The sequence below is a fragment of the Poecilia reticulata genome, linkage group LG9, assembly GCF_000633615.1.
Source record: "Poecilia reticulata strain Guanapo linkage group LG9, Guppy_female_1.0+MT, whole genome shotgun sequence".
Lineage (NCBI taxonomy): Eukaryota > Metazoa > Chordata > Actinopteri > Cyprinodontiformes > Poeciliidae > Poecilia > Poecilia reticulata.
In genome coordinates, this window is record NC_024339.1 from 21,670,122 (window position 1) to 21,687,473 (window position 17,352).

The 17,352-nt window shown below is 37.9% G+C and overlaps 1 protein-coding gene across 2 annotated transcripts; it reads left to right on the plus strand.

The window, feature by feature from the left end:
- The first annotated feature begins 5,737 nt into the window (after window positions 1-5,737).
- Window positions 5,738-13,780, plus strand: LOC103470282 (eosinophil peroxidase-like). Of its 2 annotated transcripts, XM_017306488.1 has the most exons (16): window positions 5,738-8,868; window positions 8,955-9,116; window positions 9,255-9,323; window positions 9,554-9,641; window positions 9,749-9,924; window positions 10,012-10,144; window positions 10,312-10,441; window positions 10,527-10,733; window positions 10,824-11,184; window positions 11,306-11,466; window positions 11,695-11,953; window positions 12,037-12,207; window positions 12,315-12,552; window positions 12,660-12,859; window positions 12,947-12,988; window positions 13,098-13,780. In XM_017306488.1, exons 3-16 carry the CDS (start codon window positions 9,257-9,259, stop codon window positions 13,535-13,537), a joined length of 2,673 nt encoding a protein of 890 aa, XP_017161977.1. In that variant the 5' UTR covers window positions 5,738-8,868; window positions 8,955-9,116; window positions 9,255-9,256; the 3' UTR covers window positions 13,538-13,780. The 2 variants fall into 2 exon arrangements, with proteins under 2 accessions (XP_017161977.1, XP_008416823.2); XM_008418601.2 differs by having other exon boundaries at window positions 5,738-9,116.
- The last annotated feature ends 3,572 nt before the right edge of the window (window positions 13,781-17,352 follow it).

Below are 17,352 nucleotides of genomic sequence, written 5' to 3' on the forward strand. Positions count from 1 at the left end.
CATCCATAAAACTTCACCCACATGGCATTTATTGTGCAAACCAGAGCTTTCAGTGGAAAAACAAAAGTTCTAGGTCCTTTTAATGCCATACAAATATGAGACAGAAACATGGATTATATCTTTATATAGATCTGTCTATTGATTTATAGATTAATAGTTTTACTGGACAGAAATTACTAAGAACAAATCTGGTTCTTAATCAAATCCTAATAAGTCAAATTGAAAGTGTCATGGAGTCATCAGCCTCATGACATCAACACTGACATAAAAAATAATATTGAATAAATAAATATATCAAATCTAATTAAAAACATAAATACGTGATCAGTTCTTTACTGTTATGGTCTGTAAGATATATTTATTCTCAGTACTAGATGTGGTCTTAAACCCATGGCACTTCAACAATATTATGTTACCTTTTAGCTGGAAATAGTGTCTGTTTATTCTTGCCATAGGCCTCTGTATTAATTATTGCTCTAAAGGTCTTGCCATACCAGTTTATTCCTCTGTATTTACTTTAGTTTCTTAGTTTATTCTTGCATTTTGTTCTTCATTCATTTCCATTTAGTTTCCTTTGATTAGTATTATTCTCTCTTGGTTTATTTCTATGTCCACTTTAGTTTCTGTCCTGTTGCTAGTTTTATTTTATCGTTTATTGACGCTCACCATCAGTAATCTCATCACCTGCTGCGCCGCCTAATCGTCATGTGTTTCACATCATGTGTTGATTTTTTCACTGTTCAGCGTCGGATTCTCTGTTTTTATGCCATAATTCACATCTAGTTCGTCGCTCCGTTTTATGTCCCGCTTCTCCTGTTTCAGAGTTTTGCGCAATGTGAACGTCTTTTTTTAAGCCCCTAAGGTGCAGAGCGGTCGGGAAGCGTATTGATGGGGAAAAGGCAGACTGACATAAACCTTTTAAAAACAACGGAAACAATTTCTGCATTCTGATTATTGAAATTTAAAAGTGCTGTGTTGTTCTATCACCCCGTTTCATACTGRACCACYTACAGCACCGTGTTAACGCTATAAAATGAACGCTCTCTATCGTGGTATCACCCATGGAGGGATTTCTTGATTTCTTGATTTAAATGGGTTCATTTTTCAGAGGGATACTCAGTGAGGGTATCGTGATTTTAGCTACCAGTAGCAGGAGAACGGAGCTGCGCTAAGAAGCTAACAGAAGCTAACAAACACTGAATAGAAGAAGAAGAGCTGCCATCGATACAGTTGCAGCCAAGCATGATTTAATGTTACACAATACAGTTTTACCAAGTTGCTCAAAGTCTAAACTGGCATTGTTGTGCATTTAAGGTGTAAAGTTTACCTTTGACCAAACGCCCCCCAAAGGCATCCCAGCGCCCCCCTTTTGGACTAAAACTAACAAACCACCAACATCCCTCACTTATATTTGTAAACCCCATGTCATACTCAGCTTCAAAAGTTTTTACATGACTCCTCAGGCAAGTTTTTAAACCTTCAGAGATGATCAATTTATTTATTTTAGCAATTCAATTATTTTAGGTCTGGTTATTGTTCATGATTATGGAATACAAATGATGCAAACCCAAAATACACTAAGAAATTTATAATGTTACAAAAGAGCAATAAAAAAAGCATTTAATAGGGAAATCACAGCCTGATGGAAACCATCCATCCATCCATCCATCCATCCATCCATCCATCCATCATCCATCCATCCATCCATCNCCATCCATCCATCCATCCATCCATCCATCCATCCATCCATCCATATGAAAATCAATATAATCACCTGAACTATGTAAGGTAAGGTAATTTTATTTATATAGCACATTTTCAGCAACAAGACAATTCAAAGTCAGCCTGTCTTTACTAAATCCATATAATTAGTGTTTTTTTTCTTTTTTTGAAGTAAATTATTGGATCTTTGATGCAGTCAGTTGACTGGATTTATTTGAAGGGAATTTAATAATTTATCTCTGTGTTTGTGGACGTAACTCAAAAGTCACGACTGCTGTGTTGTGGAATTTTTATGTAAAACATATTCAAGAATACCTGCTGATAACTCTGTGACACATCTTCCAAATATTGCTGAAACTACTTTATTTTTGGGAGCCAAGAGGTTTATCAGAGTACTGTTATCAAATGTTCAAAGTATCAACATAAAACATGAAGTATTAATGATTCATTATGACTTTATAGTCTTTATAAAGGAGTCTAGATTTTTTTTTCTTCAAATTTGACTAGTTTTTTTTAATGCTTTGTGCAGTTTAATTTCTTTTTACAGAATATTCATGTATGCCATTTTAAGTTTTTTCAAGATCAATTATTCTGTGTTTTATCTGTTTTGTTTTATCTTTGTGGTTTTAATAATTGTATCCATTTATTATTTTAATTACTTTGTTATCATGCTTTACTGACTATATTGTGAGCTATTTCAGAATTTGTATCTGGGAAAAATGTTGCATAAATCTTAATTACAAACAACTATTTTCCACTGTTTGCCATAGAAAGACGTTCCTCATTCTTTAAATAAACCAAAGTGACTATTTATGGACTCACTTGACAAACTAGTCAGCCAGTCAGCATGTCATTAACCAACACAGTCTCAATGCTTAAAGATCCTTCTTCAAATCCTTTTAATCCCTGACTTTAGTCACACATGGAGTCTTACAGTGAATGTCAACAGCAGCATGAGCCCTGTGTGTTAAAGATAATGAGAGATTTTATACTTCAGGTGAAATAAATACACTCTGCTTATGTTTCAGATCGGAGTTTCTTGTTCACTTGATACATGTTTACTTTGACCTGCAAGATCATGAGAACCGACTTTAAGATAAAAGAGGGAAAGAAGTGAGTAAGGACAGATTGTGTTTTCAGATATTCGGTACAGTGAGGAGCTGAGATTCTCTTTCATGCAAAAATAGCAGCTTTAGACACATTGAAACAGCAAAACCATTTCGCTCACCCATTGCTGTAACACAGGTTTTTGTCAAGCAAACAGTTTTGCATATTGGTCTTTTTTTAATTTTTTAATTCAGATAATTAAGGACTTTTAGTTAGATGACTATTGATGGCAAAAAGGTTTTCTTGTCAAATCAGTTAAAGAAGTCTGAATGTCTTTTCTTAAAACATATGTCATGAATATTTAGAAAGAGCTTGTGCAGACTGTTGTGTGTAACACAATTTTGGCCTCTACTTGTGCATACCACTTAAACCTTTTTGCACATATTTCCCTAAAATATTTGGTTATCAGAATATTTCACACATGAGAATCTGAAAGTCTACCAAGAACCACTTCTGAGTTAATACCACCTTTTCCTATAATTACACAATGAAGATACTCATGTTCTCCTCTGAGTTCCTCTGAGTTTGTTCCTTTAATGTTTCTTTCAGATTAAGATAAGCAAAGCAGCAGATCAAGCACATCGAAATTGAAAGCTTGCTTCTTTCCTTTAGAGGCTAGACTTTATAAATATTAGCTAGTGGTATCTGCTGAGCTCTGCATAGTGTGGTAGTTATTTGTAATGTTGCCTCACAGCATGAAGAAGGTCCTGGCTTCAAATCTCAACTGGGTTAATGAGCACAGAGTCAGAGTTTCTTGTTCTTGTTATCTTTAGGTATTCTGGCTTCCTCCCACAAATTCTTCCAAAAAAGCATTTATGAGAATTTGCAGGTTTATAAAGTCCTAAACTGTATTTCAAAGAAATCTGACATTGATTTGACTTTTCATAACAGAACAAAAGTGTCATTAGCAGCATTTCCATTAATCATACACATGTATGATTAAAATTTTATGTAACCGTTTACATGTCTCTGACATGATTTTTATTGACTTATCGAGTGAACAAGCTTATTAACGTGTGATTTTAATTTAATTTCTTTTTTAATTGGAACACCCCAATTGCTAAATTGTATGTGTTTTTTTTTAACATTAGCAGAATATAGGCAAACATTTGCGCACATTTGTAATGGAAACTCAGCGACTGTAAGGTCTGGGCACGTCTCCCCAGGGTGTTTTCTACATCTCGCCATTTGACTGCTGGTGAATGACAAAAGTCCCAATGCAACCCTTGATTAAAGGGATCTAGCAAATGAATGGATAGATTTAGCCTATTATCATTTTTGAATACTTTCAATGACGCTTAAAATGGAAACAATCTGTGGCCGGAACAAAAACTTATGTAGATTCTTATCACAGCTTCCAGTAAGCAACATTGTGATAAATATGCTGCAGCCATAAGTTGCATGCCATGCGGTCAACCACTTAAAAAGAAAACTCTTATGACTAATCTACTTGTAGTTTCTTTTTTGTCATGTCTGCCTGATGAGTGAACACCCACATGCTGCCAGTAAGTAGGTCTGTGTGGCCGAGCAGCATTCCAGTCTCCTGGATCTGATTACAGCAAAAACAATGAAATGTCAACTAAAGTTAGGGAAGCAGCAAACATTTAATAATCCTAGATTTTTTGTAACCTGAGCTTAATCATCCACATTTATAAAAGAATAACTTTATCAGTGTTTTTGGAATTAGCATTATTTGGATACATGAAAACTATGGACATTAGCTTTCTAAACTCTGTAGACTCACAGTAGAAAAGGAAACAACACTTCCAGCACATCTAAAAAAAAATAGAATATCGTGTAAAAGTGCAATATTTCTCGGAACTGAAACTGCCATTTTATAAAGAGTTTTTTCAGAAACAGTAACATGTTTTAAGCTTTTAAGTTTTGCAGGCCATATGATTATGGGTTATAAATAAAGAAAACTCAACATTCAATGTCTCAGAAAATCAGAATATCGCATTAAGCCAATCAAAAACATACATTTAAGCACCATTGCCAGGCTTCTGTATTTCTATTCACTCTGTCCTTGGTTGGGTCTCCTCTTGCGTGAACAACTGCATCAATGCGCCATGACATAGAGGCGATCAACCTGTGGCCCTGCAAAGGTGTAATGGAGCCCAGAGTTCTTTGATAGCTGCCTTCAGGTCATCTGCCTTGTTGGGTCTGATGTTTCTTATCTTCCTCTTGGCAACAACTCATTGATTTTCTATGGGGTTTAGGTCAGGGGAGTTTGCTGGCCAATCAAACCAGCTTTTGGTAACTTTGGCAGTGTGAGCAGGGACCAGGTCCTGTTGGAAAATAAAATCAGAATCTCCATACATCGTTGCATGCGTTGATGGTGGAAATCAGAAAATACAGTGGACCTGCAGCCTAAACCACCACTGGCTGTGGAAACGTCACACTGGATGTAAAGCAATGTGGATTCTGTGCCTTTTTGTTCTTCCTCCAGGCTCTGGGACTTTGAAATGAAATGCAGAATTTACTTTAATCTTAAAACAGGATTCTGAATCATCGTGCAACAGTCGTTCTATGTGATTACAGAAATGGCCAGGGAAGAAACCGTAAACATTGTCTGAAGTGGCTTGACATGGGGAATGCAACATTGGTATCAAAGCAAATCGAATTAAAATTTATTTGTATAGCACCATCCAGCAACAAGGCATTTCAAAGTGCTTTACATCATAGAAACACAAAAATACAGTCATAGAAGACACAGTCAACAATTGAAACATTACATTTTGTCAAGTGCCATCGTTACACATCAAATTATTGATTAATGTTTCATTGGCTATGTTTCAAAAGCAACTATAAGCAGGTGGGTTTTTAGTCTTGATTTAAAGGCACTCGGTATTTCTGCTGTTTTGGAATTTTCTGGAAGTTTATTCCAGATTTGTGGTGCACAGAAGCTGCTTCTCCATGTTTGGTTCTGGTTCTGCAGATGCAGATGCAGAGCAGACCAGAACCAGAGGACCTGAGCGGTCTGGAAGGCTGATACAACCCATGTATGACAGACACAATGATAATGCAGCTTTTGGCCACTGATAATACACTGATGCATTTGTATTACAGTTGATAATAATATTGATTCATTGACATGCATAAAACAGGATTCATCTGGAAAACATGCATGTTTTCCATATGAGAGCAAAAAGTATACAACTTATAAAAGCTAATCTGTTTCCCCATTCCTCTGCTTTCCTCATTTTTTATGGTTTGCTTAGAAATTACTTGTCTTCCTGGCAATCATTTCATCTCAGAGCTCATTCCTCTCTAAATACATGCAAGTTGGCCCAGCCCATGAACTCTCATCAACTCTGTCTTTAGCACTGAGGAAAACCTCTCTCTCATCTGTACATGAGAGAAGGATATGATCTTTGACTTACGGTAGATAGCAATAGTCAGCTACTTGTTTTTCCTGGTAGGTCTAAAACAAGTAGATTACTTCTGTAACTGGTATTTATTTTTATTACAGAAGCTAATTTACATGCAAGAAATATATTTTTCCATGGGGTTTGTGATGGAAAACAAGATGTCCATGAGTAATATACATTGTATTTACATGAACTGCATGTTAAAACAGCTTTAAGGTTTAGCTTTGATGCATTTCTTCTTTTCAACACCTCCTATTGTCTGAAGTAATCCATTCTACTCCTATAACCCTCATCAGCATCTGAGCCAGGTTTCTACAATCTGTGACTCTTTTTAAGCCAAATCAGACCAAAAAGTACCTGATAAGTTTTTCCTTTTTAAAGCTAATTAATGAGGAGGAAGAGAAACAACAATTTCTGTCAAGCAAGTCTTAAACTCAGATACAAGAAACAAAGATGTTTACACTTTACAAACTAAATGTATTAAATGCCCTGAGGGCAAGCAGAAATATAACCATCATCTTTACTCCAGTTATTTTCTTTTCCACCTTCATCCCTAGCAGTAGAGCTTTAAATGCTACAATTAATTTTGAAAAATGGCCACACTAATTAGAAGCTGATTCCCAGTCTATGATGAGTATGACTGGAAAATACAGCAGAAGAATAATGACTGAGGTGTTTTTCTTTGTCTTAAAAAAGAAATCCTGGGAATCTTTTAGACACACCTATTACCTGCTGACTTGTCATAAAGAATGAAGATCTTTTTCATGTCAGTAGCTCATTGTACAATGGTATTTGCTTTCCAGGAACTAAAGAAGCTTAAACCTAAATTGTAACATTACTCTGGATATATGTGTCAGTTGAAAGCATGTATAAATATAACTGGATACATGGCAAAGCCTGAAGATTTTTAACAGGTTTGGTTTTGAAAAAATAAATACTGTGATGATTTGGTTTTTTCTGTGTGTTTATTTAGGTTTCTATATTCAGTTGTCTCTCCATGTTGTCCAGTCTACACCTTGATTGTCCCCAGCTGTCCCTCGTTTCCCCTGATTACCTTCCTTGTGTATTTAATCCCACCTGTGTTTCTCCTTGTTGGGTATCCTTTGTGTCTCATGTCAGAGTTGTTGCTTTATTGTCAGTGCTACCAGTGATGAGTTTTCTTGCCTGTCTGCTCACCTGTGCTGCCTGGACTTCACTGTCCTTTGACTTCACCAAGAAGCTAAATTCTCTGTGCTCATCATTAAATCATCATTTCTCTCACTTTGACCTGGGTCCATGGTGTCTACCTCGCCACCTCACAACTGCACTTTGACAAATACACAATTGTTGTATTGCATGAAAGATAGAAATTTTAACATAAGCAATAAAATACCGACAACTTGTGGACATTGGTATGTTAAAATCGTTTCTTTTATGGTAGAGGTTCTTTAGAACTGGCTGGTAGAAAGCTAGACCATCTAACATCATTGTGAATCACCTTGGCTTTTTCTAGAGCCATGCTTTTATTAGCAGACAGGCAGCCCTAAATCGTACCAGCACTGCCTCTTAAGATTAACATTGGTAAATATCGATCTGGAGCTCTTCACCTCCTGTTGCTTCCTCCTCATCTATTTATCTATTCTAATTTATTCTATTTCAGGAAGTATTTGTCACATAACATGGAATTTCAAACTACTGCGCCTGGTTCAAAACCAACAATGTGTCATGATGTGTGTGAAATAAACTGCACCAAAATGCAAGACAAAAAAACAGAATATAAATGATGATGTGGGTTTTTATATAGAATTCAAACCAACTTCCAAAAAAGCCCAACAAGAAATAAAAAACGGGGGGAACACACAAGGAGCCAAGAAGTGAGCAGAGTTCAGGAAAATGGGGAAAACCGAGGAAACCAGCAAGGATTGGGTGGAAAAGAGCATACTGGGAGCTTGATTATTAGAACAATGGACTGTGACTGGGTGCAGCTGTGAGGAGAGAGCAGAAGGCAGCCAGAGGGAGAGATAAATGGTACCGAGGAACAAGGAGGAGTAAGTAAACTGGCAGAACATGAATCTAAATGGAATGAAGAATAACTAGACATGAGAAATGAACTTAGAAAGACAAATAGAGGCAGATCTAATAAAAACAAGGTAAGAGAAAGAGAATAGCTAAGGCAAAACACAAGCAACAAATGACCAAAAAAATAAACCCAGGAAAAAACAAAAACAACCCAAGATCCTGAGATAATGTTTTGTCACTAAGAAGTTGCTTTTCAACCATTTCATATTTTAATCTACCTATTTAACTACCACTTCACTCACTGCAGCCATTTGTACAGGGACAAAATGTGAAAAAAAGAATAGTCAAACACTAAAATAATCTGGATGGACAGGTGACCTGTCTGAGGTGTACCACACCGTTTACCCACTGATTGCTGGAAACCAACAAGTCATTTTCTGCAGATATGCAAAGTGACAGTGTAACTTTGCATATCTTCAGTTTAACATTCTCTTTATGATAAACTGCATGAACAGAACAATGAACAACCAGAACCGCATCAGATTCTCCAGAACCTTTTTGGCTCTTGCATCTCCAAAGACTGTTTGCTGCTACGTATGCTGATGGTATCTTTTAAACTGAAAAGAAGAAGAAGAAAGAAAACAAAAGCCAAAAGCATACGTGTTGACAGGTATGTATTTACTTAATGCTGAAGTTTTGAAGGAGGGATGCTGAAAACCAGGAAGAAGGAAGGACTAAATTAATTCTTTGTCTAAGTCTTGGCAGGTTTACCAGCATAAAATTCTGCGTGAAACGGCACGCCCAGAAGGTATAAAAAGAAAAATATTGACTGCAAAAGTTGGTAGCTTCTGGCACTGCTGGAAGTCCAACGTGGATGCAGACAGACAACTGAGGAGTTGAAGCCCAACTTCATAACAGGTGATCTTATTCATTCTTAACATTTCTAAGCTTGTTTTATAATAAATGTTGGAAAATATACATGTTTTTCAGTTATAAAATCGGGAAACATGTTTTCACTCCAATAGGTAATGTGATGAGAATATTTTTTTCTTTTAGAGATGAATAAGTTCCTCTGCCTATTGGCTGTTGGTCTAACCCTCGGCTTGCAATGCCAAGTGGATGCCAGTGAGTAGTTTTCTTCTTCCAATGTCTTACAAAGAATTGAAAACAGATTTATTACAGAAGTAAAACTACTAAAGTAACCATTTTTTTGGTTCAAAGGGAAACAACATCCTTTTAAATATATAACATAACTAATATAACTGGATTTCCTAATTTTGGGACAATAAAAGATTTCTCTATTCCATAACTAGTTCCAAAAAGAAACTAAGGAAACTGATTCTGTTTGCATTCAGAGCGCCATTTGAGCCACAGTTTCATCGAAAAATGTGTGAATAAGGCAAAAGCCAATGTGGATGACGCCTATACGTACTCCCGTCAAGTGTGAGTGTAAAACCCTGCTCCTCTTCCTTTCTTTTGCTGCTTAACTTTGAACTGAATAATCATCAAGAAGTATGTGAATAAATACCTGAACCATATAAACAACACAGGAGCCTTGACCGGGTGAGGAGAAATGCAGCAAGCCCTGCAGACATCCTGAGAATGCTGAAGCAGCCCAACGGACCATCCAGAGAGGCAGTGCGCGCTGCAGACTACATGGCCAACACTCTGCATGTAATTAACCACTACCTGTCCAAACGTCACAAACGCTCCATCAATGCCACAGGTGTGAATCTGAATTTATCTCTTTAAGGCTTGCTTGCATGGATTGATGTCAGACAGCTAAGATTTGCTTTCCTTATGCTTCATTTAGACCTAATCTCTAAGGGTGATCTGGATGTGATCGCCAGTCTGACAGGCTGCGCTGCTCAAGTCAGAAATATTAACTGCCAGGATCTTCCCAATATCAACAAATATCGGACGGCAAACAGCATCTGCAACAACCTGTAAGGGAAATATTCATTATCAGTAGTTTACTTAATGTCACCGATAGCCAGAAGCAAAAGTTGGATATAAATCAAAAATACAACAGCAGCAAATATCATTCAAAATAATTTGTAACTTTCAAAACTATGGGAATATCAAACTTGGGTTTTATTGTATTCACTTATAGTGACAACCCTCGTTGGGGTACCTCAAATATCCCGTTCCTCCGCTGGCTGCCTGCTGAGTATGAAGATGGCATCAGTTCTCCTAAAGGCTGGACTCATGACGTGAAAGTCAACGATCACCTTCTTCCCTTGGTAAGCATGTAGAGTACATCTTCTTGTACCCTTTATGACGTCCAGATGACAGCACTTGTTATCTTTGTCTCCATTTCTCCCGAAGGTGAGAGATGTATCCAACCATATCTTGGCAGCGGCTAACTCTGATGTGAAGAGTGACCCCATCTACACCTTCCTGGTGACAATCTTTGGCCAGTGGACTGACCACGACATCACTTTCACCCCTAACTCTCCCTCCATCAAGTCATTTAATGATGGCATTGATTGCGAAAAGACCTGCGGCAACACAGAGCCATGCTTCCCTATAGAGGTCTGTGTTAAAACATTAAGGCATTACATTAACAAGAGATAAAACACATTTGAAACATTAAAGTCTAACAGTTTCCTGTCCTCTAAACAGTTTCCCTCAGATGATCCTCGCATTCGGGATAACTCTGAAGAGTGCATGCCATTCTCCCGCTCCGCACCAGCTTGTGGTTCTGGTAACACTGGATACATCTTTGGATCGCCCACTGTCCGCCAGCAGATGAACACCCTGACTGCCTACATCGATGTGGGTCAGGTCTATGGTTCTGATGACAGCAAAGCGCGCAATCTCCGAAACCTCACTACTGATCAGGGTTTGTTGAGGGTGAATATAGACCATAAAGACAATGGCCGTGACCTCCTGCCATTCACCACTATGGGGGCCAACATGTGTGCCACAAGGCGAAAAATGACCAAAGATGACAGTGCTGAGGAAGTGCTGTGCTTCTTTGCTGGTGAGTCTCTGTAAAAAAAATAAGCAACATATTTCCATCTGTAATAACAAAGCGTGTTTCATGACTTGTTTGGTCTGGAAGTTATTGTCATTAGGTCATTTGGTTTAATGTGACTTTTTAGGTGACGATCGTTCCAATGAAAACATCGCACTGGCTTCTTTGCACACTCTGATGATGAGAGAGCACAATCGCCTGACCCGTGCCCTTGCTCAGCTCAACCCAGGGTGGAACGGAGAGAAGCTCTACCAGGAAGCCCGCAAGATTATGGGGGGATACATGCAGGTAAGAGATGGGAAGAGGAGCACAACTTGAAAAACAAAGTTTAAAATCACATAAAACTATACAAAACAGAATAGAAAAAAGACAGATATGTGTGATTTTGTGCCCTTGTTTTGTCTCAAAATGTAACAAAAGGACATATTACATCCCAAAAATGTTAAGATATCAAGGCCCTTACAGCTACTGAGTGGAATATCTTTGAATTTAATATTTCTCTTTTTTCAATCAAAGGTTATCACTTACAGGGACTATCTTGTTCACATTGTTGGACCAGAGGCCATATCAAAGCAGTTGTCCACATATCCTGGTTATAATGAAAAGATTGATGCCAGCATTGCCAACGTGTTCGCCACAGCCGCCTTCCGATTCTCTCATGTGATGGTTCAGCCCTTCATTTTCCGTCTTGATGAGAATTACCAGAATCATCCAGATTATCCCACCGAGGTGATTCACAGAACCATGTTTGCTCCCTGGAGGATCGTCTTTGAAGGTACAAATCCAAACTCTTAATTCCTCCCTAAGGAATCAGATGAACTCAAAGATCAGATCTAAATGTTTCTATTGTATCTTCAGGTGGATTGGACCCGATCATGAGAGGGTTAATTGGTCGTCAGGCCAAGCTGAACACTCAGGACCGCATGCTGACTGACGAGCTGAGGGACAGACTGTTTAAATTCTCTGTAAAGCTGGCTCTGGATTTGGGATCTCTTAACATGCAGAGAGGAAGAGACCACGGCCTTCCTGGTATTTATTAAATAGTGATTGTTTTTGTAATTCCTTCCTTCTATGCACCAGACATTAGTAGTTTCTACAGTTCATACATCATCTTAGACTGTCTGTCCTTGGTTTAGGCTACAACAGATGGCGAGAGTTCTGTGGCCTGTCACAGCCAAGGACTCTAAGTGAGTTAGCTGAGGTTCTCAACAACACTGACTTGGCCCAAAAACTGCTGGATCTGTACGGTACACCTGACAACATCGATCCATGGCTGGCAGGAGTGGCTGAGCCATTTGTCAGAGGAGGAAGAGTGGGACCTCTGTTTGCCTGCCTGATTGCTACTCAGTTCCAGAAAATCCGTGAGGGAGACAGGTGAGAAGACAGACAATTATTGAACATTAAATGATCTAACAGTCATTGCAATGTTGATGTTTTTCATTCGCAGAACCTACATTTTAAAAATATATGTCTTCTTTTAGGTTTTGGTGGGAGAAAAATGGTGTCTTCACTGCGGCTCAGAGGCTGGCATTTACGGAGACATCTCTTGCCAGAATCATCTGTGACAACACTGGCATCACTGAAGTTCCTAAGAAACCTTTCCAGTACCGACCTCGAGGTTCTGGATACACCAAGTGTGACGACATCCCTGCATTTGACCTCAGTCCATGGAAGGAGGGTGGTATGTTCACATTTTGATATTCTTTGATATTCTGCACAAACACACACCGTTTATAGTAAGTATATTGATTTGATATATTTTCTCCAGCTCAAGGTCCAGATAGTCAACAAGGGGCTCAAGGTCCACCAGGTAAATTTTCCACTTCCTTATATGGTCATCATTATTACTGACGGTATATTGTCTTGAAAGCCCATAGATGATCTTAATTGTAATGTTACTCGTGTATTTGTTCTTAAAGGACCCGCAGGGCCACCTGGTCCGCCAGGACCCCCAGGACCTCCTGGACCTTCAGGCGCAGCAGAGCATGTCGCCTTCTCTGTGCGCCTTGGTAGCAACCTCCCCAAAGCTGGTGCCCCCATCGCCTTCCATGATGTCATCTACAATGGACAGAACAGCTATGACCCCAAGACTGGCTTTTTCACCTGTCAGCACGCAGGCGTATATGAGTTTGAGTTTCACTGCACCATCTATGACAGTGCAGGCAGCTTGGATCTGCTTCGTAACGGAAAGCTGATCCTGCACTCATTCACCACCCGCCAGAGCGGCTACATCACAGCCAGTGGCAGCACCTTCATCAAGCTTGCAAAGGGAGATAGGGTATGGCTGATTGCTAACAATGGCGGCAACGGACTGACCGGGGACAGCTTCTTCTCTGGTCATCTGCTGTTCACTGAGTAGTAGATACTCGTCCAGTTTGCACTTTCCATTTAAAGCACTCAAAATTAAGAAGTAAAAAACTGAGTGAAACTGAAGTTATAAATGAGTCTATCCCCCACCCCACTATTCGTTATTATACTTTGAATCTATGTGATAATGATTAAGAAAGGATTGATAATGTACTGCTACTGCTGTACTTTTCTGCTGTGAATAAAGAATGCACTAAATTGTAACAGAAACAAGTGAATAAAATGTGTATCTACATTATGTGTACCTTGTTTATTTAGGAGTAATTTGAAGTGATCCATAACAAAACTCAGGAAAGCTATCTTATAGAGCTAAATACAATGTTTCTGAATGAACAGATGAAATATTCCAGTAGCATGGATGTGAGTGATGTTTTATACAGAAAACCATTTGGTTTTTCACATTTAACACTGGGTCCATATTAAAACAAGACTGTAACTGAATCACTGGTTAATATTACTATTCAGTCATACTAAGTATGACAAAGAACAACATAAAATTTTTGCCAGGTCAAATTGGAAATTTCAGAGAAAAGAAATGTGAAAAGATGATCGATCATTTCTGAATCTGTTCGTAATTACATATAACTTTATTGACAGTCAATATAAATTATTCTCCAGGGATTACACCTTTCACCAGACTGTTTGGCTTTCACAACAAACTCCAACCATTATATAAGTCCCAGTACAAATTGAGGTCAATGGGACTCATTTGTTTCCCATTGGATTCTGAAAGTGATGTCAGTGAAGAGTTATACAGATGGATGGACAGGTGGATAGACTGGTCAACTGGTGCGGTCAAAACCATCTGGAGTCCAGTGTCCTGATAGTGGACATCCAGAGAACACCTCCCACACTGGCTCCCTTCAACATCCCCAAAAATACTGTTTACTATGGATCACCTCCGGTTCCTAGGAATCACCCTATCTCAGGACGCGAGATGGTTTTTTTTCACAGAGACACTGGTGTGAAAAGGAGAGACTGTACTTCTTCAAGAGTTACAACCTGGGAGTATCTGTCTTGTGATCGTTTATCACTGTGTGGTTTAAATTTTTATTTGTGTAGTTAAATTGTCTGCATATCATTAGCAAAAACACAGACTGAAACAGGTGAAAGATCAAACAATTAATGAATGAGACTTTAAGAATGAGGTCTGACTTAGTTATTCAAACTGGTTCTTTTTAGTTCCTTCTCCACAGACCGGTTCCTCCCCAGTCAGCCAGATTCATCTCCATTTGCGGATCCTGCGCGGTTCCTCCCTATTTTTTGGAACCTCCTAGATGGTGGTTGGTATAAGCCTGGTATTATGCACAAACAACTTGACTGGCAGCAGATTGAATTCACTGATTGGTCTGTGGACTCCTGCTTGAACAACAACTTATCAGTCGAACTGTGACAAGACTATTGTTGCTGAGATGGTGAACTGCAAATCAACAATTCAAACTGGACAGGGCAACAATGAACAAATACATCAAGCTATTTCTGAGAAAATGACTACACAAGAGTACAAGCGCGAGATCCCATAATCAAAAGCTTACGTGCGGGTTTGTTACTGCTTGTCCAAGCAGTGAGGAACACACTGCTAATGGAGACACACCCAACTTGGCAAGAACCAATCCAGACATTAACTGGCTAGAGTTAGACTTGATAATAGAGATGGTGCCTTACAGAACCCTTTTCCTGGTTTCTTTTGAAATCTATGACCAGCTCTTTAAGCAGGGAGTGAATGGACGAATTGTAATAATAATAATAATAATTGAAAATTCAAAAATTTGTCCATCCTATTGTATTGAACATTTTTAAAGAAATTAATAACATTTTGAGATTACATGTTGAGATTAGATCTGCTATAAATTTTTAATTAGGTCATTTGAATCAATCAATCAATCAAATTTTATTTGTATAACACATTTCAGCAGCAAGGCATTTCAAAGTGTATCACATAATTAAAATAAAAACAGCATGTGACGTTGAATAAACTGAGAAAGAGAAAGAGATTTTGAAATAAAAAGATAAAAAAAGACAAAAACATTAAAACCCGCGCCCCTTTTAGGACTTCAGTAAACGTCGTTTAACTGGGACTCTAACCCTCTGGGACTTTAGTCAAAGACACCGTTTGACAAGGACTCCATCCTCTAGGTTTTTAGTTAGAACACCGTCAACTGGGACTCTAAACCCCGTAGGACTTTAGTTAAACTGGGACGTTTAACTGGGACGTTTTCCGGGGGGCTTTATATCATTAAAACGTAAACAATGAGAAAGATAAATAAAAAGAAATTAATAAATAGATAAAAAGTAAAGATAAAAGCATTAAAAACATCAAAGACATCAAAACCTGCACTCTAATCCTAATTTAGCCTTAAGTAACTCTCTTTTTTATCACTGGTTTGATAACTGCTGTTTTCAAAGCCTGGGTCATTTGAATGATACTTTTAAAGCACCGTATTCCTTGTAATATAATAAAACAAATGAACCAAATCCTATGGACAACATATCGCCCATATATAGGGCGATACGTTATTATCGCCTAATGAGTTCCCCAAGTTAGAGTTTTTGAAAAACTTCCTAGGTCACAATTTAAATAGTTGACTTGCAATTTCAACAAAGAGCTTTTTGACTTGTAGAGCTAAAAAAACAACTGTATATGATTGAACCAACAGCCAAATTACATGAATTTCCCAAATAGGATCAATACTCACCCACACCAGAACAAAGCCTGAAACATGTTAAATAAAATATGAATTTAGATGTAAAGAGTCTCATCTCGGCTATTGTAATGTTTCAAGCAATTAGTCAGTTGCTTAGAATATTTAAGAGATATTAAAGTTAATTACGTCAGATTACAGAATTAAATTAGCTAATTATAAAATTATGGTTAATTACCGCCAAGTTAATGATGGGACTATCAAAGTAAATATAGACAATTCCAACAGGAAGCGAAACCCAATATAACATACTTAAAGCTTTAAGTCATAATTTAATTTATTTCATTCTACAAACATGCAAAATTTAAATTAAGGGTAAATATTATTATTATTTACTATATGTTGTAAGCCGTTACATCTTAAGGCCTGTTGACAATAAGTGTTATAGTTGACAAGGCTTATAGTTAACTCAATGACATTGCTGAACAGCAGTTGGACAATCTCTTTAAGAACCCCCCAAAACATTGTGTAATTTATTTTTGATTAAAATGTATAAAATGTATTTTATTAGAAAAAAAACCCTAATAAGGTTATTATTTATTGTAACGTTTTGCCTTGCTCAGAGACATAAAACACAGAGAGGAAAACATTCAAAGTGTCGGCCTGTTTTTTTTTTTTTTTGAAGTTGCTATAAAGTATAAAAGTCTTAATCCATAAATTGAAGGCGTAAGTCATTTCCTAAGAAAACAAACAAGCGTCTAAAAGACAACTCGTTGTGTTGCATTCCAGAAATGGTTAGTCACGTCACTTCTTATCTGAATAAACATGACATTTTTCACCGGGTCATTGTGTGCGTGCGCGCACGTATGTGCGTGCATACGTGTGTGTTTGAGAGTTTTTAGCAATGAACTTGTTCAGCAAGGATGCAGAGGAGGAACTAGGAAGACAATGTATTCCCGAAATCAGATATGTAATGAAGAAATTCGTGACTTTGCCTCATGAAACCCCTTTCTCACCTCAGCAGCAACAGTCAGTAGCTAACAGAGAAACCTTAATCCATGAGAGGCCCCAAGGGCCAAAACTTACAAACTCTCTCACACGTACTACCAAACTCTCTCACATTCACTATCAAACTCTCTCACACGTACTATCAAACTCTCTCACA